Consider the following 25,806-nt stretch of genomic DNA (forward strand, 5'->3'; position numbering starts at 1 on the left):
CTGCATCTTGCCTGGGAACTATGGGACACATGGGCGTCGATTGGTCCTGTCGTCCAGTGTGTTCAAGGCTTTCCACCAGGGATCTCAGGATCCAGCTTGCTCCTGGCTGTCATGTTTTTCCGTGGACGGTTACAAGTCCCTGGCATGCTGGGTCATCTCTGCTGGGTCAGCTGTGATGCAGTCTGGGCTTCATCTGAGCAGCACACATGGACAGGGTGGTGACTCACTGGAGCCCTTCCTTGTCTCAAGTTCCAGATAGCTGTGTGACTGTCACATGGAGAATATGAGTGGCTCTTGACACATCTTTTCATAAGAAATTTTAACGAGTTAATGTTGCCTAGGTGATAGCCCTTAAAGTTAGCACATGCAGTCCTTGCGTTCATTTCCCTTAGCCCTCAGAGACAGTGTGCGTCCTGCACCACTTGAGGTCGGACCAGTGGTACTGGTGGTTTGTTCTCCAGGGACTTGTGCCAACGTCAGCTAACCTAGGTATATGTGGAAATAGTCTTTTGGTGGTTTATCTAACTTTTTGTGTGTGCCCTGTCCCCATGTCACCCTGTTGCTTTTGCTTGTACTGTGAAGCTCCTGGAAGTAGAGCCCTCATCCAGATATGCGGGAAGTCTGTATCTCGTAAATACTTTCCATGCCTGCATCGCTGACTTGACAAAGCCGTTTGGGGTATTGAGCCTGGTTGCTTTTTTAAAGTATGTGTGCATGTACATATGCTTGCACACACAGAGACCAGCAGTAGGGGTCAGACAGTATGGAGCTGGGTTTCAGGTGGGTCCTCTGGAAGAGAGGGAAGTACTCACGACCGCTGAGCCGTCTCACCCTGTGGCCTGCCTATTTTGTCTTGTTGGTTTGTGAGACAGCATTAGCTGGGTCTTTTCTGTGCAGCCCAGACTGGCCTTGAACTCATGCTTTCTCTGTCTCAGCCTCAGAGTGCCGGGATTGCTGGTGTAGCCCCCGCACGCCTGACTTGTTCCAGCTTTCTCAGTATTGCTTGGCATGTTTAATAAGAACCTTTGTTGTTGTTTCTTCATTTTTAGGTGTCATTGACTGGTTTGCTGGCTGAGCACCGTTTCTTGCTAAATAAAATATGGTTTTTCCATGTTGACTTTCTCTAGGTGTTTTCACAATCCTGTGTTTGGTATGGAGAATGTGGGAAAGCATTTGGAGATAAGAGGTACAACTGCAAATATTTTGGTCCACCAAAACCCTTACCGAAGGACGGGTATGACCTGGTGCAGGTAAGGGCTGCTGTGGGGCCAGGCGACCAACATGAGCTGAGTTCTCCATAGGATCAGTAATCACTCTTAACTGCTGTCACCCCAGGCCTCAGGCTTAAATCTTATCCTAGGCTCCAGCCTGTACCCCAGTGCAGAGCCCATAGAACGGCTTCCGGCTTAATCTTCCAGTGCTGACTTTGTAAGTCTCCTGGAGTTTTCCAAAAGTGAGTTACTGTGTAGAGCTGACCTTAGGACCTCAGATGCTGCTTTTTAGCTACTTCTGCAAAGTGTGTTAGAAGTTAGCTTGTTTGTTTGGTTGGTTGGTTTTGTTCCTAGATTTCAAGACTTACTTGGACTCCGGCACTAAGAGGCTGGGAATTCTCTTCCCCAATTTTAGCTATTTTCTGTTCCTCTGCAGGCCTGTAAATTCTGACTGCCTCCCAGGACTCTGCTTATTGTTAATGTGATTCTTAGGCCTGTGTTAAAAAATACTGGGGAAAAAAATCAAGCTGAAAAGACTGGCTTTGAAGTCATAAATAATCCAGCGTGGCACTAGATCTTCTACCCACCTTTCTTCTTTCCTCAGACTTAGTCTAAGATTTGACTGTCTGTGGAGTGGAGAGTGGGTGTGGCTGGACTAGAAGGGGTTAACTTGTAAAGAAAAGCAGTAAAGGAAGGAAAAATGAATACAGCTGTCTCCAACTGCTTGTGAATCCCCACTTTCTGGCCTTTTAAGAGGGTTTTGCCAGAACTGTGTGACCAGCATGAGTGACGGCTCATTGCCCGCATCGCCACGCTGACTGAGGCTCTCTCCTCACAGGAGCTCTGTCCAGGATTCTATTTCGACAATGTCAGTCTCTGCTGTGACGTTCAACAGCTTCGGACACTGAAGAGCAACCTGCAGCTGCCCCTTCAGTTTCTGTCCAGGTAGGCTGACCATTGGCAAATAGCCGGTGGGCTTCGAGACACAGTACCACTCTGGCCTGCTTTTACAGACCAGACATTTGCTCTGTTGTACTCGGAGAAGGCGCTCATGGCCTGTCGGGAGGAAAGAAAGTCACACGGTACACTCAGTTCTCCTAGTTGCATTCAGAGTTAAGATTCGGTTTCCTTTGAGCTGTTCTGGCCCCAAGAGGACTGCACAGGGACCTGTGGCCTTTAAGAGTGGAGCTTTTTGTTGTTGTTGTTGTTATCTCTTTTTTTTATTATTGATTTTTATTGAGCTCTACATTTTTCTCTGCTCCCTTCCCTGTTTCTCCCCTCCTCTTCAACCCTCCACCAAAGTCCCCACGCTCCCAATTTACTCAGGAGATATTGTCTTTTTCTACTTCCCATGTAGATTAGATCTATTTAAGTCTCTCTTAGGGTCTGTATTGTTGTCTAAGTTCTCTGGGATTGTGATTTGTGGGCTGGTTTTCTTTGCTTTATGTTTAAAAACCACCCATGAGTGAGTACATGTGATAATTGTCTTTCTGAGTCTGGGTTACCTCACTCAAAATGATGTTTTCTAGCTCCATCCATTTGCCTGAAAAAATTCAAGATGTCATTATTTTTTTCTGCTGTGTAGTACTCCATTGTGTAAATGTACCACATTTTCCTTATCCATTCTTCAGTTGAGGGACATTTAGATTGTTTCCAGGTTCTGGCTATGACAAACAAAGCTGCTATGAACATAGTTGAGCACATGTCCTTGTGGCACGATTAAGCATCCTTTGAATATATACCTAAAAGTGGTATTACTGGGTCTTGAGGAAGGTTGTTTCCTAATTTTCTGAGAAATCGCCACACTGACATCCAAAGGGGCTGTACCAGCTTGCATTCCCACCAGCAATGCAGAAGTGTTCCCTTTTCCCCACGACCTCTCCAACATAAGTTGTCATCAGTGTTTTTGATCCTGGCCATTCTTACAGGTGTAAGATAGAATCTCAGAATTGTTTTGATTTGCATTTCTCTGATAACTAAGGATGTTGAGCATTTCTTAAGTGTCTTTCCGCCATTTTAGATTCCTCTATTTTTAGGTCTATACTCCATTTTTTTATTGGATTATTTGCTCTTTTGATGACCAATTTTTTGAGTTTTATGTATATTTTGGAGATCAGACCTCTGTCTGATGTAGGGTTAGTGAAGATCTTTTCCCATTCTATAGGCTGTTGTTTTGTCTTGTTGTCTGTGTCCTTTGCTTTACAGAAGCTTTTCAGTTTCAGGAGGTCTCATTTATTAATTGTTTCTCTCAGTGTCTGTGCTACTGGGGTTATATTTAGTAAGTGGTTCCCTGTGCCAATGCGTTCAAGTGTACTTCCCACTTTCTCTTCTGTAAGGTTCAGTGTAGCTGGCTTTATGTTGAGGTCTTTGATCCATTTGTACTTGAGTTTTGTGCATGGTGATAGATATGGAATTGAAGAAGACACAAGAAAGTGGAAACATCTCCCATGTTCTTGGGTAGGTAGAATTAACATAGTAAAAATGGCAATCTTGCCAAAAGCAATCTACAATTCAATGCAATGCCCATCAAAATCCCAGCAAAATTCACAGACCTTGAAAGAACAGTACTGAACTTCATATGGAAAAGCAAAAAACCCAGGATAGCCAAAACAATCCTGTACTATAAAAGAACTTCTGGAGGCATCACAATCCTGACTTCAAACTCTTCTACAGAGCTACAGTACTGAAAACAGCCTGGTTTTGGCATAAGAACAGACAGGAGGACCAATGGAACTGAATCCAAGACCCAGATATTAATCCACATACCTATGAATGCCTGATTTTTGACAAAGAAGCAAAAAATATCAAACGGAGAAAAAGAAAGCCTATTTACCAAGTAGTGCTGGCATAACTGGACATCAGCATGTAGAGGAGTGGAGCTTTTACATGGTGTCCTTCTCAGGACCTCGGCCCTCACCTCTGTGCTTCCCCGGGTTGTTTCTCACTCGTTGCTGTGCTGCTTTGCCCGTCCTCTTTTCTGAGCTTTGAAGGCAGTTATTTAACGTGTGTCCATGGTGCACAGGAGCAGAAGACAGCTTGCGGCGGTCGGGTAACTCCTTCGCATCCTGTGGGTCCTGAGGGGCAAACGCAGGTCCTCAAGCTTGGCAACTCGGCTGAAATGGCTGTGCTTGCATAAGCTCCTCTGTAAATCTGGGCTATGTCAATGGTAAGCTTGTGCTAGCGTTGTTGGAGTCCAGGATTGTAGAATAGGTTTCCTTAAGCCTATCTAGCTGTTTTCAACAGATGGTGTTGTCTTTAAATTATCTAGACTTCAGCAGCCTAGTGAAGGAGGTTAGGATGAAGATGAGGACTCTACCCTGCTTCAGCTCAGGAGAAGTGGGCAGTGCAGAGTGGAAAACCATTGCTAAATTGTTCTCCCGGAATCACAGAATGTGCAATAGGTCAAATGAGGCGTCTCCTCAGGCCACTCTAGGCTCTGGACATTGATAGTGCCAGATCAGAGGCCTTGCCACTTATCAAAGCCCATTTATTTTAGTATGCACTTTAGTGATGATGGATCACGGATGAGAGCATCTGCTGGAGTCAGGTCGCCCATGTGATCAGAAGGTCAAGCTCACATTACAGTAACAAGAGAAACAACCATGGAGTTGTGTGCAGCTGTTGAAACCAACGATCATGGAGATTAAATGGAGGAGACTTATATTGGATATGAGTACGCATCCCAGGAGCCATTCCTGCCAGAGTGCTGCACTGGTGCCCTGTGACTAGGGTGCTGCACTGGTGCTGTGACTAGAGTGCTGCACTGGTGCTGTGACTAGAGTGCTGCACTGGTGCCCTGTGACTAGAGTGCTGCACTGGCGCTGTGACTAGAGTGCTGCACTGGTGCTGTGACTAGAGTGCTGCAGTGCTGCACTGGTGCTGTGACTAGAGTGCTGCACTGGTGCTGTGACTAGAGTGCTGCACTGGTGCTGTGACTAGAGTGCTGCACTGGTGTTGTGACTAGAGTGCTGCAGTGCTGCACTGGTGCCCTGTGACTAGAGTGCTGCACTGGTGCTGTGACTAGAGTGCTGCACTGGCGCTGTGACTAGAGTGCTGCACTGGTGCCCTGTGACTAGGGTGCTGCACTGGCGCTGTGTCTAGAGTGCTGCACTGGTGCTGTGACTAGAGTGCTGCAGTGCTGCGCTGGTGCTGTGACTAGAGTGCTGCACTGGTGCCCTGTGACTAGAGTGCTGCAGTGCTTCCCTGTGACTTGTGTGCTGCACTGGTGCCCTGTGACTAGGGTGCTGCAGTGCTTCCCTATGACTTGTGTGCTGCACTGGTGCCCTGTGACTAGGGTGCTGTAGTGCTTCCCTATGACTAGAGTGCTGCACTGGTGCCCTGTGACTAGGGTGCTGCAGTGCTTCCCTATGACTAGAGTGCTGCACTGGTGCCCTGTGACTAGAGTGCTGCAGTGCTTCCCTGTGACTTGTGTGCTGCACTGGTGCCCTGTGACTAGAGTGCTGCAGTGCTTCCCTGTGACTTGTGTGCTGCACTGGTGCTGTGACTAGAGTGCTGCAGTGCTTCCCTGTGACTTGTGTGCTGCACTGGTGCTGTGACTAGAGTCCTGCAGTGCTTCCCTGTGACTAGACTGCTGCAGTGCTGCACTGGTGCCCTGTGAGTTGTGTGCTGCACTGGTGCCCTGTGACTCACTGCTTCTGTAAATATTTGTTTTCAAGTCTAATTAGGGGCTGGAGAAGTTAAGAGCATATAGCACTCATTCAGACAACCCTACTTACAGCCATGGTCTGAAAAAGAGTCATGCATATCAGACAAGGTGGTAGTCTCAGCTGCCCCTGTCTCATTAGGAACTTGAACTTTGTTTGTTTGTTTTTGTTTTTGTTTTTGTTTTTTTTTTAATTGAGAAAAGGAGAAAAAAAAACAAAAAAACAAGTTTCCACCTCCTCCCAGCCTCCCATTTCCCTCCCCCTCCTCCCACCCTACGCCCCCTCCTCCCACCTTTCTCCCCCTCCCCCCACTCCTTTCCCCCTCCCTCTCCAGTCCAAAGAGCAGTCAGGGTTTTCTGCCCTGTGGTAACAATGAGGAGCAGAAGGAGGGAGAACATGAGCAAAGAAGTCGGGACCACGAGGGATGCACCCACCCACTGAGACAGTGGAGCTGATCTATTGAGAGCTCACCAAGACCAGCTGGACTGTGACTGAAAAAGCATGGGATAAAACTGGACTCTCTGAACATGGCAAACAATGAGGGCTGATGAGACGCAAAGGACAATGGCACGGGGGTTTGATCCTACGTAATGTGATGGCTTTGTGGGAGCCTAGCCAGTTTCGATGTTCACCTTCCTAGATATGGACGGAGGTGGGAGGTCCTAGGTCTTACCACAGGGCAGAAAACCCTGACTACTCTTTGGAACTTGAACTTTGAACCTGCAGGACCAGAGTCAGCTGTGGTCTCATAGAAACCCGAGTGTCACTGTAGGTGCACAGTAGGCACCGCCATGATGCTTCTCTGAGTTTTTCCTTTCCTATACCAGCTTCTGACCCTGGCTCTTTTTAATCTTCAGAACTTGGCTGCAGTGGGGAAGGGTCCTCCTATGAAGAAAACCTTTCAGTAAAGTGAAGAAAGATAAATCCTATAATGGTCCTACACACACACACACACACAAATACTCCCACGTACAGTCCACATACACACACCCATCTACCCCTCGTTCTCTTCATCAGAAATGTGACATCTTTGATATAAAGATAGGTATCTCTAAATTACAAAGCACAGAATTCAGAAAAGCCTCCCCCCCCCTTTTTGAAATTACTTCTGAATAAGCTAAATGTAATAGGAGGGCAATTTTAAAAGCCATTTCTTTGTTACTATAAAGTTCCAAGTATTTGTGAGTTTAGGGATTGGAGAGATGGCTCGGTGGTTAAGAGCACTGGCTGCTCTTCCAGAGGACCCGGGTTCAATTCCCATCACCCATATAGCAGCTCACAACTGTCTGTGACTCCAGTTCCAGGGGTTCTGACATCCTCACACAGACAGACATGCAGACAAAACACCAATACATATAAAGAATTTGAGGTCTGGGAAGAGGGTTAACATTTTCCTGTGTCTATTTTTTTTCATGACACTTATTTGTCTCTTTAAAATAAATTTTAAATATTTTACCTTCCATTTTTGCTATTCTATCTGAAGCCATAAAACATAATCTGCTTTTTCTTTAGATGTCCGTCATGTTTTTATAACCTAATGACCCTGTTTTGTGAGCTAACGTGTAGCCCTCACCAGAGCCAGTTTCTGAACGTGACAGCCACTGATGATTACATCGATCCTAAGACCCAGGAGAATAAAACAAATGTAAAGGAATTGGAGTACTATGTTGGACAGAGCTTTGCGAATGGTAAGTAAAGTAACTAAAATTCCTTTTCAAACGCTGGTGTCAGGCGCCGGGCTGGGCTATGTGCTTGTTGTTGTCATCCAGGGAGCTGTGGAAAGTTAGTTTTTAGTACATTGGTCATTGTTTTGCTATATGCTGAGACTTGAGCTATAACCATTAAAACAATATCTTTAAATTATTTGTTTTAAAACTCTCTAATTCGGGGGTTGGAGGAGGATAACTCAGCAGTAAGAGCATATACTGCTCTTTCTGTTCAGTTCCCAGCACCCATATCAGATGGCTTTGTTTGAAAATGTCATGATGATACGTAATTCTATTTCCTAATTTAATAAATATTGTTTAAATATACTAGGACCAATAAGATCAGCCAAGTTCAAAAAGCAACCCATCCAGGTGTGGTCTTGCCATACCACCTGTACTCTTAACACTTAGAAGGCTGAGGCAAGACCATGAAACAGAGGTCAACCTGGACTACATACACTAAGTCTCAAAACACCAAAAAACAAACAGAATTTTTAAATTGCTTAATAGGGAAAAGGTCCCGTTCACAAAAGTATTAAAAACGGTAGGATGAACTCTTCCAAAAGATGTGAAGTAATAGCCCAGCTAGAGAGGATTCTGGCCAGAGACAGAACTGTATGTGTAGAATTGGTACATAATAACTGTATCATTATAAATCATTACGAGAAGAGACGGGTTGTTGGTAAATGGGGCAGTAAAACTGACATATTCATCTATATTTTAGTATGTATGAAAAGTTGTGTAAATTAAAAGTACTTAAAAGCTTGTACAAATAAACATAGCATTTTTTATGACTTTAAGAAAATATTTCTAGACAAAAGAATAAATGCAAAAATCACAAGTGGGTAGTGTCCAGAGCCATCCCTGAAATCCAGAGAGAAACAGTGTCATTCTTCATGCCTTATCAAATTGGCACAAATCAAGTTTGTCAGTTCCAGCTCTTTGTGAGGACATGAAGCAAGAGGGATACCAATAGCCTGGCCCTCACTGCTGCTGCAAATGCTTGAAACCATTAGAAAAACAATTTCACAATACCCAGTGAAGCTGAAGATAAACACACCTTTACCTCAGAGAGTCTGCATGCCAAAGCCCGACTCTTCGGGAGCCCCTCTATAACAGAAGTGGGGCTTTGTCCCCCGACTCTTAGGGAGCCCCTCTATAATGGGGGTGGGATTTCTCGAAGCTACTGGGAGAGCAATTGGAATGCTGTTTCCCTTTCCTGGTTCTTCAGTTCACTTGGAGTCAGGCCTGCCACACTGCCGGGTTTAATGGGTCAGTTTAGGGACAGTCTCCTTCCCTCCTGCCTCGCAGTGTCCTGGGCTCTCACCACTGGCTGCTGTGTGGTCACAGTGCATCTTGTTCCAGAGGCCTTCAGTTAGATCTTGAGTGGAGAGTCAGAGCAAACATAATGTCTCCATCTTTTCCTTTGGGATTCTTCTAGCAATGTACAATGCCTGCCGTGATGTGGAGGCCCCATCAAGTAACCAGAAGGCCTTAGGGCTCCTGTGTGGAAGGGATGCCAGTGCCTGCAATGCCACCAACTGGATTGAGTACATGTTCAATAAAGACAATGGGCAGGCGCCATTCACCATCATCCCCATCTTTTCAGGTAGGATGGCGGCTCTCAAGCTTGCTGTAGTTACAGTTTTGTAAAACCCAGGGGTCAATCAGCTATAGAAAGATAAATTCAGAGATACAAGTAGGACATTCGTCCTGTCTGGTTAACTTAGGAGGGCTGGGTAAGAAAAGGAGTTGCTTTTAGGGATTGATACTGTAACTAAAAGAATGAACCAGCATGTGTGTGTGCATGGTGCGTGTTTTCTAAAGGCCGAGAAGTATTTGCTGCCCAGCTGCGCAGAGGACCCGCCCTACGTGACTGGTCCATGAGAGATCAGGGCACATGCTGTGCACAGGGTTGTTAACATCACAGTGTATCCTAAGTGATGTAGCCTAGCTGAGAGCGCTTGCCTGGGAGTCCTCAGGCTGCAGCACAAAACCAGGGCAGCAGAAGAACCCCGTCAGTGCCCACCCCATCCCACCCCCAAAGCCTAGCGAATGATAACAGCGTGGCTCTTGCATTCTTAGTCCCCAGCTGTGCCCCACTGTGTTCCCGTGTGCTTCCCATTGGGTTAATATAATCAAACACGAAACTTAGAACGTAGTCTCAGGAGACCCTAATTCAGCATGATTTCTTCTTGTAGACCTTCCTATCCTTAAGATGGAGCCCATGAGAAATGCTACCAAAGGCTGCAACGAGTCTGTAGACGAGATCACAGGGCCGTGTAGCTGCCAGGACTGTGCCACTGTCTGCGGCCCCAAGCCGCAGCCTCCACCGCCTGCCATCCCCTGGAAGATCTTAGGCTTGGATGCCATGTATGTCATCATGTGGATCACCTACATGGCATTTCTGCTTGTATTTTTTGGAGGACTTTTGGCAGTGTGGTGCCACAGGTAAGCTGGTTGATTTGCTTTGTTTCTTCAAGACAAGAAGATCAAAATTGCCCACGTGGTACCTTAGTTTACAGTTGACATTAATTAATCCAGGCAGGAAGTAAATGCATATATGGATACCATCCCCTGGTTGGCTTATTCTCTGAAGCTAGTATATAGTTTGGTTTTGTTTAGATATTTAAACACTTGAAGTTAGTTTTACTGATTTACTCAGAATGATGTGTGATTTAAGACACTGTACCACAGGCAGTCTGTGTGAGCCCATCTGACTGGACATAGTCACTTGAAGTACTACATATGTTTGCATCTTGCTTTACAGCGGTATATTTGTGTGTTGTCGTGTGTGCACACACATGTGCACACGTGTGTGTGTTAGGGTCAGTTTTGCTCAGTTGCCCTCTGCTTTGATTTTTGGTTCAAGGTCTGTCATGGCTTAGAGCTTACCAGTTATGGCTGGCCAGCAAGCCCCAGGGGTCCACCTGTATCTGCCACCTAGTGCTGGGTTTACCAGCATGTGCTGCCATGGCAGGCACTTTGCAGACTGAACTATCCACTTAACCTGAGACAACACTTTTTTGTTTGTTTGGTTGGATTTTTTTTTGTTCGGTTTGGTTTGGCTTGGGTTTTTTTTTTTATTTTTTTTTTTGAGACATGGTTTCCCTGTAGCTTTGGAGCCTGTCCTGGAGCTAGCTCTTGTAGACCAGGCTGGCCTCGAACCCACAGAGATCCGCCTGCCTCTGCCTCCCGAGTCCTGGGATTAAAGGCGTGCCCCACCACCGCCCAGCTCCAAGACAATACATCTTTTAGTAGTTTTATTGTAAAATAAAATAATTTTAAACTCATCTAAATGCTGAAGTAGTAGCAAAATTTTTGTGTGTGTATTCTGAGTTTCCTGTAACATTACAGCTTACAGAATTCATAGGCAATGTTCAGAATCCAAAGTTGGCATTATCATAATGTTCTCAGCTAAACCACAGACTTTTTCACCAGTGTTGCTGAGGTCCTGCCCACTGTTTGCTTCAAGGGCCCCTCAGTACATTCATGTTTTAGTTTTATTACTTTTCTCCATTCCAAGACACTCTTGATAGGTATTGGTCTTGTCTTTCGGTTGCCAGCATGCGGTTGTGTGTGGATAAGAGCACGGCAGATGTGGTCGTGTTTCTGGGTGCACCTTGGCAGGGAGTCTGGTGTTCGTGGGTTTCGTTGCCACGAGGTTTGTCTGGATTATGTAGTTACTGCTTTCTACTGTGCCTTTCTTAGAAGGAGGAGCTACTCAAAGATTGCTAACACTGTTTCTCCTCTAACCAGCCCTCGCAGTCCACTGGTGGGTCCTTTGAATCGATGGCGTTGCCCCATGGTGATTATAGGTTACTCTCTCTCCCTCGTCATTTACTAATCGAACCCTTTCTTCGCTCACTCACTCAGTGGTGCACCTTTTAGATTTATTCGTTCTGTAGACTGTATCTAATATCCAGGCATTGGAGTTCCCTCCCGTTAGCTCCTGTGTTCGTTTGACGTGCTCCACCCCAGGCTCACTGGATACTTTCCCTGCCCTAGGCCTGAAATCATCCTCCTCACCAAGGAGTTTCTGGTCCCTTTTGTTAGGGAATGGTGTTAAGCAGCCGTGGTCTGGACGCTAGGGGTGCTTATTGCTCCTGGAAATACGTTCTAGAGGACCTAAAAGCGACACCTGTGGGTTCCAGTATGAAAGTACCTTTGTCATTTTATTACCTTCCTCAGTCTTATCTGAGGCTGGTGAGCCCAAGCTGTAGGAGCCCACTTGTTCTTTCCCTGCTGCCCAGACTCTAAATAACCACACAGCAACTGTATTAATTAAATCACTGCTTGGCCTGTTAACTCATGCATATTTCTAGCTCACTTTTATATCTTAAATTTACCCATTTCTATTATATTTTACCATGAGGCTCGTGGCCTACCAGCAAGGTTCCGACTGACAGCTTGTGTCTTTCTCCTCTGGCAGCTCCTTGGCGACTCCCTGACTCCGCCTACTCTCTCTCTCTGTATATCTCTTCCAACCTGGCTATATTCTGTTAAGCCATTGGCTGAAAGCAGCTTCTTTATTCAGTAACCAATAAAAGCAACACAGACAGAAGGACCTTCCTCACCAAGCCTAGACTGAGAATGCTGACAGGGAGCAAGTGACCTGGGAGCAAGTATACTAATACCACCTCCATGCTTCTCTTCCAGAAGGCGGTATTTTGTGTCTGAGTACACTCCCATCGACAGCAATATAGCCTTCTCTGTGAACACCAGTGACTCCGGTAAGTCTGTGTATAGGTCAAGGATGGGATCCTAGTGGCCCGAGAGCCTTGCTCCTCAGAACCAGGTAAGACTAGCGATGATGTAATTATGGACTAAGGAAAGAGCCACAGAAGCCCTGAGGGCAGAGTTGGGTGCAGCAAAGTCAGTGGAGGTCCTGAGCACCCAAGAAGAGCGACTTCACTGAGAGAGAGGCAGGCAGAGGCTCTGGGGACTGAGCACGGGGCAGCTGTGGGGCCGTTTCCCTTTGGGATCGCTTCACTAGTGACCTCCTTCCTCCTTTCCTCTCACTCTTCCAGGGGAAGCCTCGTGCTGTGACCCACTTGGCACAGCATTTGATGGCTGTCTGAGGCGCATGTTCACAAAGTGGGGAACTTTCTGTGTCCGAAATCCCACCTGCGTCATTTTCTTCTCATTGGTCTTCATTGCTGCATGCTCTTCTGGGCTGGTGTTTGTCCGGGTCACCACCAATCCTGTGGAGCTCTGGTCGGCCCCTCACAGTCGGGCCCGCATGGAGAAGGAGTACTTTGATAAGCACTTTGGGCCTTTTTTTCGCATGGAGCAGCTTATTATCCAGGCCCCCAACACCAGTGTCCATATCTATGAGCCATACCCTTCAGGATCCGATGTGCCCTTTGGGCCTCCGTTGGACAAAGAGATTCTGCACCAGGTAACCTGCCATTTGCAGTCACCGTTGATGCAGGGAAGCTGCAGTGCCTGTCCTGTTGCTGTGATATCCTGAGCCAAAGGTGTACAGGAAAGAAAGGGGTTACATGGCTTACAGATCACACAGTTCATCCCTAAAGGAGGTCAAGCAGGAATGCAAGGCAGGAATTTGAAGGCAGCCTGCTTGCTGTCCCACACAGCTGTTCCAGTCAGGGAACTCACTTCACAGCCAAAGAAATGCCGTGGGAACCGTGGAGGATGCTGCTTGCTGTTTGTCAGGCAGGCTCATGCTTGCCTAGATTTCTTACAAAGGTCAGGACCACCTGCCTGGGGAATGGCACTGCCCATAGTGGGCTAGGCCATCCGACATCACTTAACAGTTAAAAGTCAGGACCACCTGCCTGGGGAATGGCACTGCCCACAGTGGGCTAGGCCATCCAGCATCACTTAACAGTTAAAAGTCAGGACTACCTGCCTGGGGAATGGTGCTGCCCATAGTGGGCTAGGCCATCCTACATCACTTAACAGTTAAAGGCAGTCTCCTGCTGATATGCCCATAGGCCAATCTGGTCTAGGCAATTCCTTAATTGAAGTTGTCTTCTCGAATAACATCTTCTATTAGAAAATGTGCATGTATACATAAATGGCCACAAGGCAGAACAAGGCAGGAAGTGGTATATTTTGGCAAGGGACAAATGTCAGAAGACCAAGAATTTGCTTCAGGACTGGTGCCTTGGTGGATGCCGGAAGAAGAGTGAAGGATGATTTCATGTCCTGTGTTGGGATCTGCTATGGTCATGTCTTCTCCCCAGACATGGCTAGCAGGCGCTCTCCATCCTAATTCCTGTTTAGAGGAGCCATCGGCTCTCTCTTGCTGTGGTACAACCTTCCCCCATCCTTGGGAGGATTTGCTCAGAGCATCCTTCTCGTCTGGTTCTCTGGGCAGTATGGTTTGTGATGATGACGATTTAGGAAGCATGACGTGTTTGGGTTTCAGGTGCTTGACCTACAGATTGCCATTGAGAGCATTACTGCATCTTACGACAATAAGACCGTGACACTTCAAGACATCTGTGTGGCCCCCCTCTCGCCATACAACAAGAACTGCACCATTATGAGTGTGTTAAATTACTTCCAGAACAGCCATTCGATGCTGGACCACCAAGTAGGCGATGACTTCTTTGTCTATGCCGACTACCACACACACTTCCTGTACTGTACACGGTGAGTGGTGGCAGCCGTTCGTGCACCCTGTCACTCTTTGAGAGCTTCTGTGACTCACTCCATTCACAGGACTCGAGACCCAGTGGACAGAGCAAGCTGTGCCTTGAGGAGCTCACGTTCTAACGGAGGGAGACTTGTGTTTTGCTTCACAGCGGGGGCACATTGTGAAAACATCACTCTTAATTTAGTGCAGACATTAATACTTACACAGACTGAGACCACTGTGATGCCGCTGAGCAATACTGTCCGAGGGGATCCAGTCGTGGGTCAGGCCTGCCGTTGAGAGAAGCAGCTGTCTGGTGTGGGACTGTGTGTGTCGAGTCGGGTAGGGGTGAGGCCTGAGGAGAGCACTAAGGCTGAGCAGGAAGGGGTTGGAATCCATGCTGCTTTCACATGTAGAACTGCACAAAGGGGAAGAAAAGGGACCTGCAGATAGATATGAGCAGCGAGCACGGAGGCCCTGAAGTGGACAGCGTACCTGGGAAGAGCAGGTACCTCTCAGCCTAACTGGGCACAGCAGCAGCGCACAGGTTCATCCTTCCCCCTGAGAGTTAGGAGCCCGTTGTGCTTTTCTTGTTCTTCAAGTAGAACCTTCTGTCATTGCACTTAATTAGTTTTAATGCATGAAGCCTTCCTTCAAAGAGTGAAGGGGGATTGGCTTGTGGTTCCCATTGGAGGTTTCCTTTTGGAGGCTGTGTGTCAGGTGTAGATGGAGGTTTCTGTCCTTCCCAGTCCCACAGCCATTCAGTCCCAAAAAAAACACACAGAGGCTTATATTAATTATAAACTGGTTGACCTATTAACTCAGGCTTATTATTAACTAGCTCTTACAACTTGAATTAACCCATAATAATCTGTCTTCATCACATGGCTTGGTACCTTTTCTCAGTGCAGCATTTTCATCTTGCTTCCCCTGTGACTGTAGTGACTGCAGACTGAGCCTTTCCTCTTCCCAGAATTTTCTTAGTCTGGCCACCCTGCCCATACTTCCTGCCTGGCTACTGGCCAATCGGTGTTTTATTAAATCAATACAAGTGGCAAATCTTTACAGAGTACAAGAGCATTGTCCTACAGTAGTCAGGGATTGGTCATTCAGCTTGAGTGACCTGTGAGGGAGCTGACTTGTCAGGAAGAGTGGCATGACTCCCAGTGGGCCTACCATCCCTGAGTGTTCTTGACCTGCCTTATTGTTCACCATGGCAACAGAAAAGACTTGGTCTCTGATGACTATGTTGCTCAACTTTGTCCACAGTAGAGCTCTCTGACTGAAAACTCTCGTACCCTGAAATTGTGTCAGTGACTGTTATGTGACGGTTTGGCTGCTGGCTGTGTTCACTCTTCAGTGATACTGCCACTAAAACCAGGTTGTTTGCATAAGACATGAATGCCCATGTGTTCATAAGCCCTAAACTGGGATGGTGGGAGGGAGCTGTGGGGGGCTGAAAAGCATTCAATATTATGTAATTTCTGTGTTTGGAGGAAAAACTATTTTCCTGTGTGGGCAAGAGTTGCACAGGTGTCTCCTCAGAGCTGAGGCTTAGGCTCAGAGCCTGCCTGTCACGGTGCTCCTGTCAGCTGCATACAGTATAGTCTAAGGTCATACTTTATGGTCTCAGGCCTGTCCCCAGCTTGCACCTTCCTTAAGTGATGGTTCTGTTCATTTTAACCTCTGCATGGCCTCTTCTTTCCCTTTGTGGTCAGGCTTGGCAAAGGACTGCTCCCTAAAATGTCACCCGCCTCCAGGGCTCATCTTGGCAGCTCTGAAGGGCAGTGTTATTTGAGGACCTCCCAAGTGCCCAGCTGAGTTTGGGCTGCTGACTGTCTTGGGAGGTGTGCACAGCCTCCTGATTGGCCGGCCTGCTTCCTGTGTCCACTCTCTTCCACTTTGTACTTAGCTTGTGCTGCGCACCTCCTAGAACTCTGACCCCTGGGACGAGAATCTAAACCAATCAACAAGGCGCCATTTGCCTCACAGCCTGATTCTTTGCAGCCCTAACTCCTCTCCTGGGAGTCCTGGGGCTTTGCATGCCCTGTGCTCCTAGACAAGGTTTCCCCGCTGAGTCACCACCTCCCCGCCACCTGCTGTATGCTCCATTCGTAGTTCATCCCACTCGTGACCCCTTCTCACCTGAGAAATTTTATGGATTCTTGGGTATAGTGTTCCGTGGGTACGGGTCAAACATTTACTGGTGATAAACCTTGAGTTTTGTTTTGAAGCATTTCTTTGGTAAATTTACATTAAAGATGAAAGCAGATTTACATACTAATGAGGTGGGTGTGCTTATTTACTTGGACATAAAGAATGCAATCTTGGGTGGACATTGGCTAGGCCAACTTCAAAGCCTTTCAGAGTTGATCAGTACTTTGATTTTACAGTGATCAATGTTAGAGCATTTCCTCTCATAAACACATAGTATGAAAGGCAGAGTGTGTTTAGGCAGCTTTAGAAATTGTTGCAAATACTGACCCAAGCCACAAGTCTTTTAACAAGTTTTACGAAACTTAGTCATTAGTTTTGAAAATGAAACCACTCTAACAAAATATACTTGAAATATATATTATTATAATTGGATACATTCTAGGGAATGATCAGGGAGAAATATTGGAAGGCTTTGTTTTCCAGAGTACAACGGAAAACTGTGTGCACAGTAGTAACACATTGCCGTCTGTGACATACAGCACTCTTGAATCAGGCTGCATTTGTTGGCATGTGGTGTGATGCATGTAACACACTGCACGGGTTCAGAACCAGGGCTGCATTGAAGCCACACACACAATGCAGCATGAGAGGATACTGCCAGAAATACCAATAACTCGATTGTTGAACATTCAGGAACTTTCATTGTTGACAGTTGGGCTCTTTTGTAACCCCACATTTATTTGTGTGACCCCACATGGGCTCACAAAGAACAGTTTAAGAAGCTTTGTTTACAGCCATCTCTTTCACCTACTTCATGCTCAGAGAGCTAAGTCTCGTGGGCTACCTATACTCTTTATCCCTCTGTCCCACACAGCACCATGTGTCACTGGTGTCTCTGGGGTTGTAGCTGCTGGTGCCAGGTGTCTTACTCGGCTAAGGACCCGAGTTCCTGGAGCATAGGCGCTGCGACGGGAGTGTTCAGGCTGACGTATCTGGGCTCTAATTGTGAGCTTTTCTGAACTTTTGGCAGGGCTCCCACCTCTCTGAATGACACAAGTATGCTCCATGATCCTTGCCTGAGTACGTCTGGAACACCCGTCTTCCCCTGGCTTGTGCTCGGTGGCTATGATGGTAAGAAGCTGCGGAAATATTTACAGTTTAGAAATCGGCAGTCTTAATTTCTCATCCTTGGAATCCAAAAACTATCTCCTTTAGCTTTGGGTTTGAAGCCAGATTTGATGGCACCCACCTAAAAAATCTCAGCATTCAGGAAGTGGCAGCAGGGGAATCATAGTCGGGGACTAGCCTAGGCTGCATAGTGAGATCTTGTCTCAACATAACAAGAAAACAAAAAGGGAGAATCGTTTTTCTAAACCAGTCAGGACAGTGATGGAGCAGTTGTTTGCCACAGCTGCTTCTGAGGGCACTTCTGGGACAGCTGACACCTCCAACATCTGCAGCCTGATTGCTGCCCCCTCAGAAGGGAAGAGAGAAGTTGTGATCTGTATTTGAGATGCGTTCTGCCTCATGCCATTAAAAAAAACAAAAAACAAAAACAAAAAACCCTTATATGGTGGGAAAAAAGGATGATGTCATAACTGGGCCTTGGGAGAGGGGTGGATCTGGTCTCTTTCTTCTCTTTCTCTTTTCCCTTCTCTCTTTTCCTCTCTCTTTCTCTCCCTCCCTCTCTCTCCTCCCACCCCCTTTTTTTGAGACAGGGTTTCTCTTTGTAGCCTGACTGTCCTGGAACTCACTGTGTAGACCAGGCTAGTCTCGAACTCCCAAAGATCCACCTGCCTCTGCCTCCCAAGTGCTGGGATTAAAGGTGTGCGCCATCATCACACAACTGATCTGGTTTCTTATTCCTTCCATCTGAATAAACTCCAGGGGATTAAAGATGGGTGTGTGAAAAGTGAAACTGTTAAAGAACTGGAAGAAAACCTAGGAGGGATTAAAAAAAAAAAGCTTCAGAAGGAAAGACTGAATTTGACTGTAAGAATTTTAAAGTCAGCCTGGGATGGCACATGTCTTTGACCCAGCACTCAGGAAGCAGAGGCCGGCCTGGTCTACAGAGTGAGTTCCTTGAAGGCAGGACTGTTTCACGTAGAAACCCTGGGGGGGGGGGGGGGGGTTAAAGTCATGTGTGAAAGAGAGCATACAGTTTGTTATTTTAAGACAAGAGGAAAATTCATTTTTCAGCACCTTCCTGGCTACAGGGAGCTATTTCTTAATAAACTTTTGTTTGCTTTCCTTTAAAAAGTAAAATGCGGAAAACTGCATACACACACCTACCAGACTCATAGCAGGTGACATTCCGCTGTTAATCACAGAGCTATGTGGTGGAGGGGTCTAGTTTAAAGTAGTGGAAAGTTACGAGAAGCAGAATAGGTGTTCCATATGTGTGCTTGTGCACGTGTGTGCGGTTCACGTGAAGGGGTGGGACAGGGCACGTGCTTGTGCGCACAGAGGCACCTGGAAGTAGGCTGGTGGCCAGCAAGCCCCAGAGCTCCTCCCTTCTCTGCCCCACACGATGCTGGGATAGCGGGAGTGTTAGGACTCAAACTCAGGTCTCAGCGGCCAAGCCATCTCTGCAGCCCCTCAAATGAATTTAATTATGTGGAGCAAATACTCATGTTCACCTCTATTTGTGAAGTAAGATCACTTTAGTCTTTGTACCTAACAAACTGGCAAAAGCCACAGAACTGTAACCCCAAGCAGGGACAACTTCTTCTGTCCTTTGTTCCTGGTGTATGTATAGGTAGGACTCAGTATTTTGTTAGATACACTATCAAAACTTTATAGGGAAGTTTGAAAGAACTTATCAAAATGACAGGAAAGGTTAATTGTGCAAATAGGAACTTTGTGTATTAAAACATTTGAAGATAGTTTTTGTAGTCATTTTATTTGTAATTTTAAAAACTGCAAAGATCTCCACCAGTGGGGACCTGGTTAGACTGTGCTGGATATGTTACACTGCAGAAAATAAGGAAGCACTTTGTGTCTTTAGATCCTGAAATGGAGCAAAATCTTAAGACACGTTTTTTGTTTTGCGAGTTTTGTTTTGTGTTTGGAGACAGGACCTTACTGTGTGGCTCAGGCTGGCCTAGAAGTTGGCCAGGTGGCCCTGACTGCCACAGACTTTCCTTCCTCAGCCTCCAAAGTTCTGAGATGTGTGACACAGAGGGTTCCAAGACACACAGCTTTATACTATTGGAGAGCAAAGAAGGAAGGGGAGAATACACACTTGTGTTTGCTTGTGTGCCCCTGAAACTGCCACAGCTGGCCGTTCCCAGGCTCCGGGAGGACGAGGAATAGAGTGAAAAGTCCTGCCGCTTGGCTCGATTTCACAGTGCACACCAGTGATGGCTCTTACTGGCCAGCTGTGATCCTAGCACTCAGGAGGATTAGGCAGGTGAGTGGATCTCTGGCTTCAAGACCAGCCTGGTCTACAGAGCGAGTTCCAGGTGAGTCTGGGCTACATACGGAGACCTCATCTCAAAGAGGACCTGAAAATACAAGAGGGACTGGAAGAGCAGGCATGGAGTCAGCAGGAGTGGGGAGTGCAGACGAGGCCACTGGGCAGACGTGCTCAAAATACATTATATACATGTGTGCAAATACCAAAGTAAAGCTCATTATGTATAAATTAAGAAACTAAAAAATTATAAAAGAGGAAAATAAACAAGAATTGATGGTTAATTTTTTTAATGAAAGGCCATTCTCCTCAAATGACAACTGTCAGAATGCTTTGTATTTGTTGACTGCATACATAGACCCCTTCTGTGTCCACTGCTCAGGGGAGCTCTGGTGGGGACAGCATCAGCAGGGGACCGTGGCAACTCGTGTTTCTCAACTTCGCATGTTAGTACTCAGCTCTTTTATGTCCTATTTTTGCTTTCTAGATCAGAACTACAATAATGCCACCGCTCTTGTGATCACCTTCCCTGTCAACAATTACTATAACGACACAGAGAAGCTCCAGAGGGCCCAGGCCTGGGAGAAAGAGTGAGTCATTCCTGGGGCTGGACACGGGCTGTGCAGTCACTTGGACCTCACTCTCTGAACTGCAGCAGATCTGAGTTACGGGACTGTTTTCACTTGGCAGTAGCTATGCTAAGAAGTCTTTGAAGAGATCTTCCTAGAATCAGATGATTTAAACAGCTCTCTGTATGCAAGAATACAGACAAATTCTTAGACCTTTGTGCAATCCACTCTTTTTATCTGTTCCTCTTAGGCCTCAGCCAGTAGGATGCTCTGTTAGGATAAACACTGTTCCCTTTAGCTGCCCTGCTCTCCCATCTTCTCAGCCTCTTGCCCATAGCACTAGGCAACCACAAGTCTGCCTTTTGTCCTCATAGACTTTTCTGCTATGAATGTTGTATGACTATGGTTATATATGTGGACTTTCATGTCTGACTTCCTCCACTTGCCATAATGTGTTCAAGGTTGTCTATATAGTGAAATGTATTAATGCTTTGTTTCTCATTTTGACCAAATACTCCACTGTATAACCATACCACATTCTATTTATATATTTATCATTGACACGCATTTGGGTTGCATCTGTCTTTTGGCTATTCTAAAGAATGGCTCTGCATATTTTTATACACACTTTGATCAGACATGCCTAATTCCTTTGGAATTGAATGTATATCTGTAGGAATCGAATCACTGGGTCTTATAGTAACTCTGCTTTGACTATTTGAAGACCTGATTGGCAGTTTCCCCTATGTGTGATGCCATCTGTGCTTGCTGCTTTGTCTGACCTTTCCATGCCGGCTGGTATGATGAGTAGCACTGAGTAACATTTTCTGATTTCTTTATTGTGTTCTAGACAGTGCCGTGTGACTGAGGCTGGCCTTGAACCTTCTGTGTGTTGGAGGATGGTCTTGAACTTCTGATCCTCTTACTTCCACATCCCAAGTGCTAGGATCACAGGCTTGCACCACCGTGCCCTGTTTTGTGTAGTTCCAGGGGCAGAACCTAGGGTTTTGTGCATGCTCACTGGGCGTCCCACCATTGGAGCCAGCCCTCTGGTTTGCATTTTCTTGATTAAAAGTCTGAAGCATTTTTTCATGAAGTTATTTTCCATACCCTTTGCCCATTTTAGTTGAATTTTCTGTGCTTCTATTATTTAGAGTTATAAAACCTGTTATGTATTCTAGGTAGAAGTCAGTCCCTTATCAGACATGTGATTTCAAGATATTTTCTCCATTTTTGTGGTTCTCCCCCTTGGAACTTTTGAAGCACAAACGTCCTTCACTGTGGAGTTCAGACCGTTCCTTTCATCGCCTTGTTTTTGGTGACCCTGCAGCCATGACCTGACGCCATGACAGATTTAGTCCTGTGTTTCTTTCCTCTGCTTGATCCGTTTAAATCTTTCAGACCCAGGCCTCTATGCCGTGGAGCTACATAATCAGCCCTTGGTTCTGAGACCAGGTCTCCCGCTCACAGCCTGTCCGTGTTGTGTATGGTACAAGGTCGGGGTCCAGCTTCATTCTCTCCACTGTCGAGTGGCCGTAGCATCCTTGTCAGGCACAGTGCCGCCCCTTAGGTGTATGCGTTTGTGTGTCTGTTCTTGTGCCAGTGCCACACTTTCTTGATTGCTGTGGTAAGTTTGGAATTAGAAAATACGAGTCCTGCTTTGTTCCTCTCAGTCTGTTATAGCTGCTCGGGGCCTTACATTCGCAAGTGAATTTTACAGGAAGCTTTTGACTTCCTATAGAGAAATAGATGGAATCTGACAGCTTGTATTGAACTTACATATCTGCTTTTAAAACTTCGTCCTATGAGCCCGGTGGTGGTATGTAGTAGGAACTGCGGGCTGTGTTCCTGCTGCCCCAGCTCCTGGTCGCCTGGCTAGCTTATGCCCCAAAATAACAACACACAAACTGTATTCTTTTAAACACTGCTTGGCCCATTAGCTCTAGCCTCTTACTGGCTAATTCTGATATCCCGATCAACCCATCTCTAATAAACTGTGTAGCACCGGTCTTACCAGGAAAGATTCAGCATGTCTGACCTGGCAGCTTGCTTCATCGCGTCTGGCCCAGAGAGGGGAAGCATAACGTCTGAGCTCACTTCCTCTTCCTCCCAGCATTCTGTTCTGTTTACTCCTCCCACCTATGTTTTAACCTATGAGGGCCAAGCAGTTTCTTTATTATAATTAACCAATGACCTTCCTCCATCATTTCCCCTTTTTCTGCTTAAACAAAAAAAAAAGGAAGGCTTTAACTTAACATAGCAAAATTACATATAACAAAACAGTTATCAAGTAAAAATTACAATAATCTTTATCATAACTAAGGAAAACTATAACTAACTATTCTTCAACTCTATCAAAGACTCCAGAAAGATACAATATTACCTAACCAAACAAGAAATAAGCAACTTCCGAACTCTAGAAATGACAGAGACATCTCACTGCCTGGACAGTCACCCAAAGTTTCTCTGCACTGTTGGGGCATCCATCTTCGGCCTACAGGCCCATAGTTTCCAGCAGACATTTCCACGAAGCAGGAAATTTCAAAGGCAGTTCAGTCACTATCTGTTGTGTCCTGCAGAATGTCTCGCAGACTCTTTCATGAATCAGGAACCCCGAAAGATTATCTCACCTTTAGGCAAGTTCAGCAGCCCTCTTTCTGCGGGTTCTTTGTGTCCAGTTCATGCATCAGTCCAGGCAAGAACAGTTTCTTGCCCAAATAGCTATCAAACTCCATAAGGTGCCTCTTTGATGCCCATTTTCTTCTTGAAGTAGATTGGTGCTGCCAGGAGCAGACGTGTCTCATTGTCATGAAAAGTCCTAAGTTATTAAAACATTTAAAATGCCATATTCTATAATCTTTGAAAGATATGAAAAATGCCTATCTAAAATATATCTATGTACATCTAGAAAATCTTAACTAACATGACTACAAACTTGACTATTATGATTATCTATTAACAACCTATATACATTACATTTTTAAATGTACTACACAATCACAATACCTTAATCAATATCAGAAATACATATATATATAATAAAATTGACCTTAAGTTAATATCAGTAAACCAAGGTTCATATCAATGCAAATTATTCACATCTATATCATATCCCCCTTTAGATGTAAAAGAACATTTATAAACAATATTTGGGAATATGGGCGCAGTTATTTCTCTCCAAACTGCTTCCTACTGTATGGGGCGCTGTTAATCAGATATTTCAGGGTATAACCTCTGTGCTAGGTTCATCTCAGTCATCAATTGAGTGAAGTAATTTTTTGAGGGTGTTCACAGCAACCTTTCAGGAGGGCGTGGTCCATCATACCATATTGGGATAGAAGCAATCCACAGGGTTTCATCCTCTGTGAAAACAAAAGAAGAATCTCTTTTCCAAAGTATCATATCCTTAGATCCAAATTCTGAAGTCAAGGTATTTTCAAAATATCTATGTTGGATTAGTTCAGCAGCATTTATAAACAAATAAGTAGTGGTGCACGCCTTTAATGCCAGCACTTGGGAGGCAGAGGCAGGCAGATCTCTGTGAGTTGGAGGCCAACCTCAGCTACAAGAGCTAGTTCCAGGACAGGCTCCAAAGCCACAGAGAAACCTTGTCTCAAAAAAAACAACTTTGTCCTATGAATACATATATCAACTAACACACGCTCCATTTAAGCCTCCCGTGATGGTGTGTGCCAGTGATCCCGGTGCTCTGGCTAAGGTAGAGGGATCACTTAACTCAGAAATACTAGACCAGCTTGGACACATAGTGAGACGTATCTCTGAGGATGAAGGGGAAAAAGGCCAATTTAAAAATGTTCTAAACAGGTCATTTCAGGACTGGGGTTACACTTAAAGGTAGAACCATGACCCGAGAGTGCCAGGATCCTGTGTCTGGCACCCTGCACCACCACAAAAGGCAGAACGGTCAGCAGCTGGAATTTGCCTGTGGTCTGAGGGCATCTCGCCAGGCTCCCGGGCAGAGGTGAAGCAGGATGGCATTTGTGTTGAGACTGCTCTTACTCAACTATCATATAACTTTCGATTAAAAATATAAAAACTTGTCTACTCCTTAGGTTTGTTAACTTTGTGAAAAACTACAAGAATCCCAATCTGACCATTTCTTTCATTGCCGAGCGAAGCATTGAAGATGAACTCAATCGGGAAAGTAAGAGTGATGTGTTCACTATTGCCGTCAGCTACGCCATCATGTTTCTGTACATTTCGCTTGCCTTGGGACACATCCAGAGCTGTAGCCGACTTCTGGTGAGTGCGGGGACACAGGGAGGGTGCTGGAGGACGATCTTGTCCATGCTATCACCTGTGAGTGTATGAACTTTGTTGCTGGGAGAAACCTAGAGGTTTTTCTGTATCCTCACCCTGTGGACTGTACATTTAACTTATCTTGAATAGACCTATAACAGGCAGGACAAAGCTCTCATGATCTGTGCCTTTGCCTGATATCAGGTGGATTCTAAGATCTCACTGGGCATCGCAGGGATCCTGATCGTCCTGAGCTCAGTGGCCTGTTCCCTGGGCATCTTCAGTTACATGGGGATGCCACTGACCCTCATTGTCATCGAAGTCATCCCATTCTTGGTGCTGGCTGTCGGGGTGGACAACATCTTCATTCTCGTGCAGACCTACCAGGTAAATCTTCATCCCCTCAGGGAGCTCAGACTTCCAGCCCTTGGGCTTGTGAACGCCTGCCCAGCAGTTACCACACTGCCTTTGAGCATGCAGACAGCTTCATGTCCTTTTCCTCAGCAGCTCCTGGTGCCTCTGATTTGTTCTACACATTGTGGGACCAAGAAGTTCAGCCCTTACTTTATTGTGTGGAATAGATACAAAATAAGAATTTGGTATTAAACACCATTTTCATATGTGTGCAATAAGAACCAACACAATAAGGAAATCATTTCAAGTATAAATTTTATTAAATTGGTTCCAGCATGCTGTAGACACATGACAGATGTGTCCACACAGTCAGCCATTGTAGACTGTGGTCTCAGTTGCCTGGGGCCCTTGCTTGTCCGAGTGGAGACTCAGTGACATACAAGTGTCATTTAGTGATCCACCCTCCTGCAGCCGTGAGCCTCCCTGCGCTCATTTAGCTCAGTTAGCCAGATAATTGAGTGGCTCACCATTGCTGCAGCTCCTAATCCAACCATCGCTTCCTTTACCCTCGAGTTAATGCAAGACAGGAATGAGCTGGCATTCCTGTTACAGAAAAATTTTAATAGTGAATTTTTCTTCCTTTAAGAGAGATGAACGTCTTCAGGAAGAGACACTGGATCAGCAACTGGGCAGAATCCTCGGGGAAGTGGCCCCTACTATGTTCCTTTCATCCTTTTCTGAGACCTCAGCATTTTTCTTTGGTAATTTCACTGCAGATTGTCCCGGGCCTGTGGCTTGTGGGTATCTGATGATGCCCCCTTTGTTGCTCCCGTCTGTGAGCTGTTTCATAGTCGAGCATCGCTTGT

The 25,806-nt window shown here is 45.8% G+C and overlaps 1 protein-coding gene across 2 annotated transcripts in view; it reads left to right on the top strand.

Moving 5' to 3' along the window:
• Positions 1-25,806, top strand: part of Npc1 (NPC intracellular cholesterol transporter 1) — a 47,490-nt gene that overhangs the window by 10,404 nt on the left and 11,280 nt on the right. Inside the window, exons 2-14 of one of the 2 annotated variants that reach the window (XM_041659871.1) lie at positions 1,128-1,250; positions 2,050-2,156; positions 7,388-7,563; positions 9,023-9,190; positions 9,783-10,032; positions 12,241-12,314; positions 12,612-12,982; positions 13,976-14,202; positions 17,373-17,473; positions 20,245-20,347; positions 24,400-24,589; positions 24,791-24,973; positions 25,587-25,701. In XM_041659871.1, the coding sequence (XP_041515805.1) occupies positions 1,128-1,250; positions 2,050-2,156; positions 7,388-7,563; positions 9,023-9,190; positions 9,783-10,032; positions 12,241-12,314; positions 12,612-12,982; positions 13,976-14,202; positions 17,373-17,473; positions 20,245-20,347; positions 24,400-24,589; positions 24,791-24,973; positions 25,587-25,701 (2,188 nt within the window). The remainder of the gene's footprint in view (positions 1-1,127; positions 1,251-2,049; positions 2,157-7,387; positions 7,564-9,022; positions 9,191-9,782; positions 10,033-12,240; positions 12,315-12,611; positions 12,983-13,975; positions 14,203-17,372; positions 17,474-20,244; positions 20,348-24,399; positions 24,590-24,790; positions 24,974-25,586; positions 25,702-25,806) is intronic. The other variant, XM_041659872.1, reaches the window with a different exon arrangement.

The sequence above is a fragment of the Microtus oregoni genome, unplaced genomic scaffold (assembly GCF_018167655.1).
Source record: "Microtus oregoni isolate MIOR12 unplaced genomic scaffold, Mior012 000011F_ref0000422, whole genome shotgun sequence".
NCBI lineage: Eukaryota > Metazoa > Chordata > Mammalia > Rodentia > Cricetidae > Microtus > Microtus oregoni.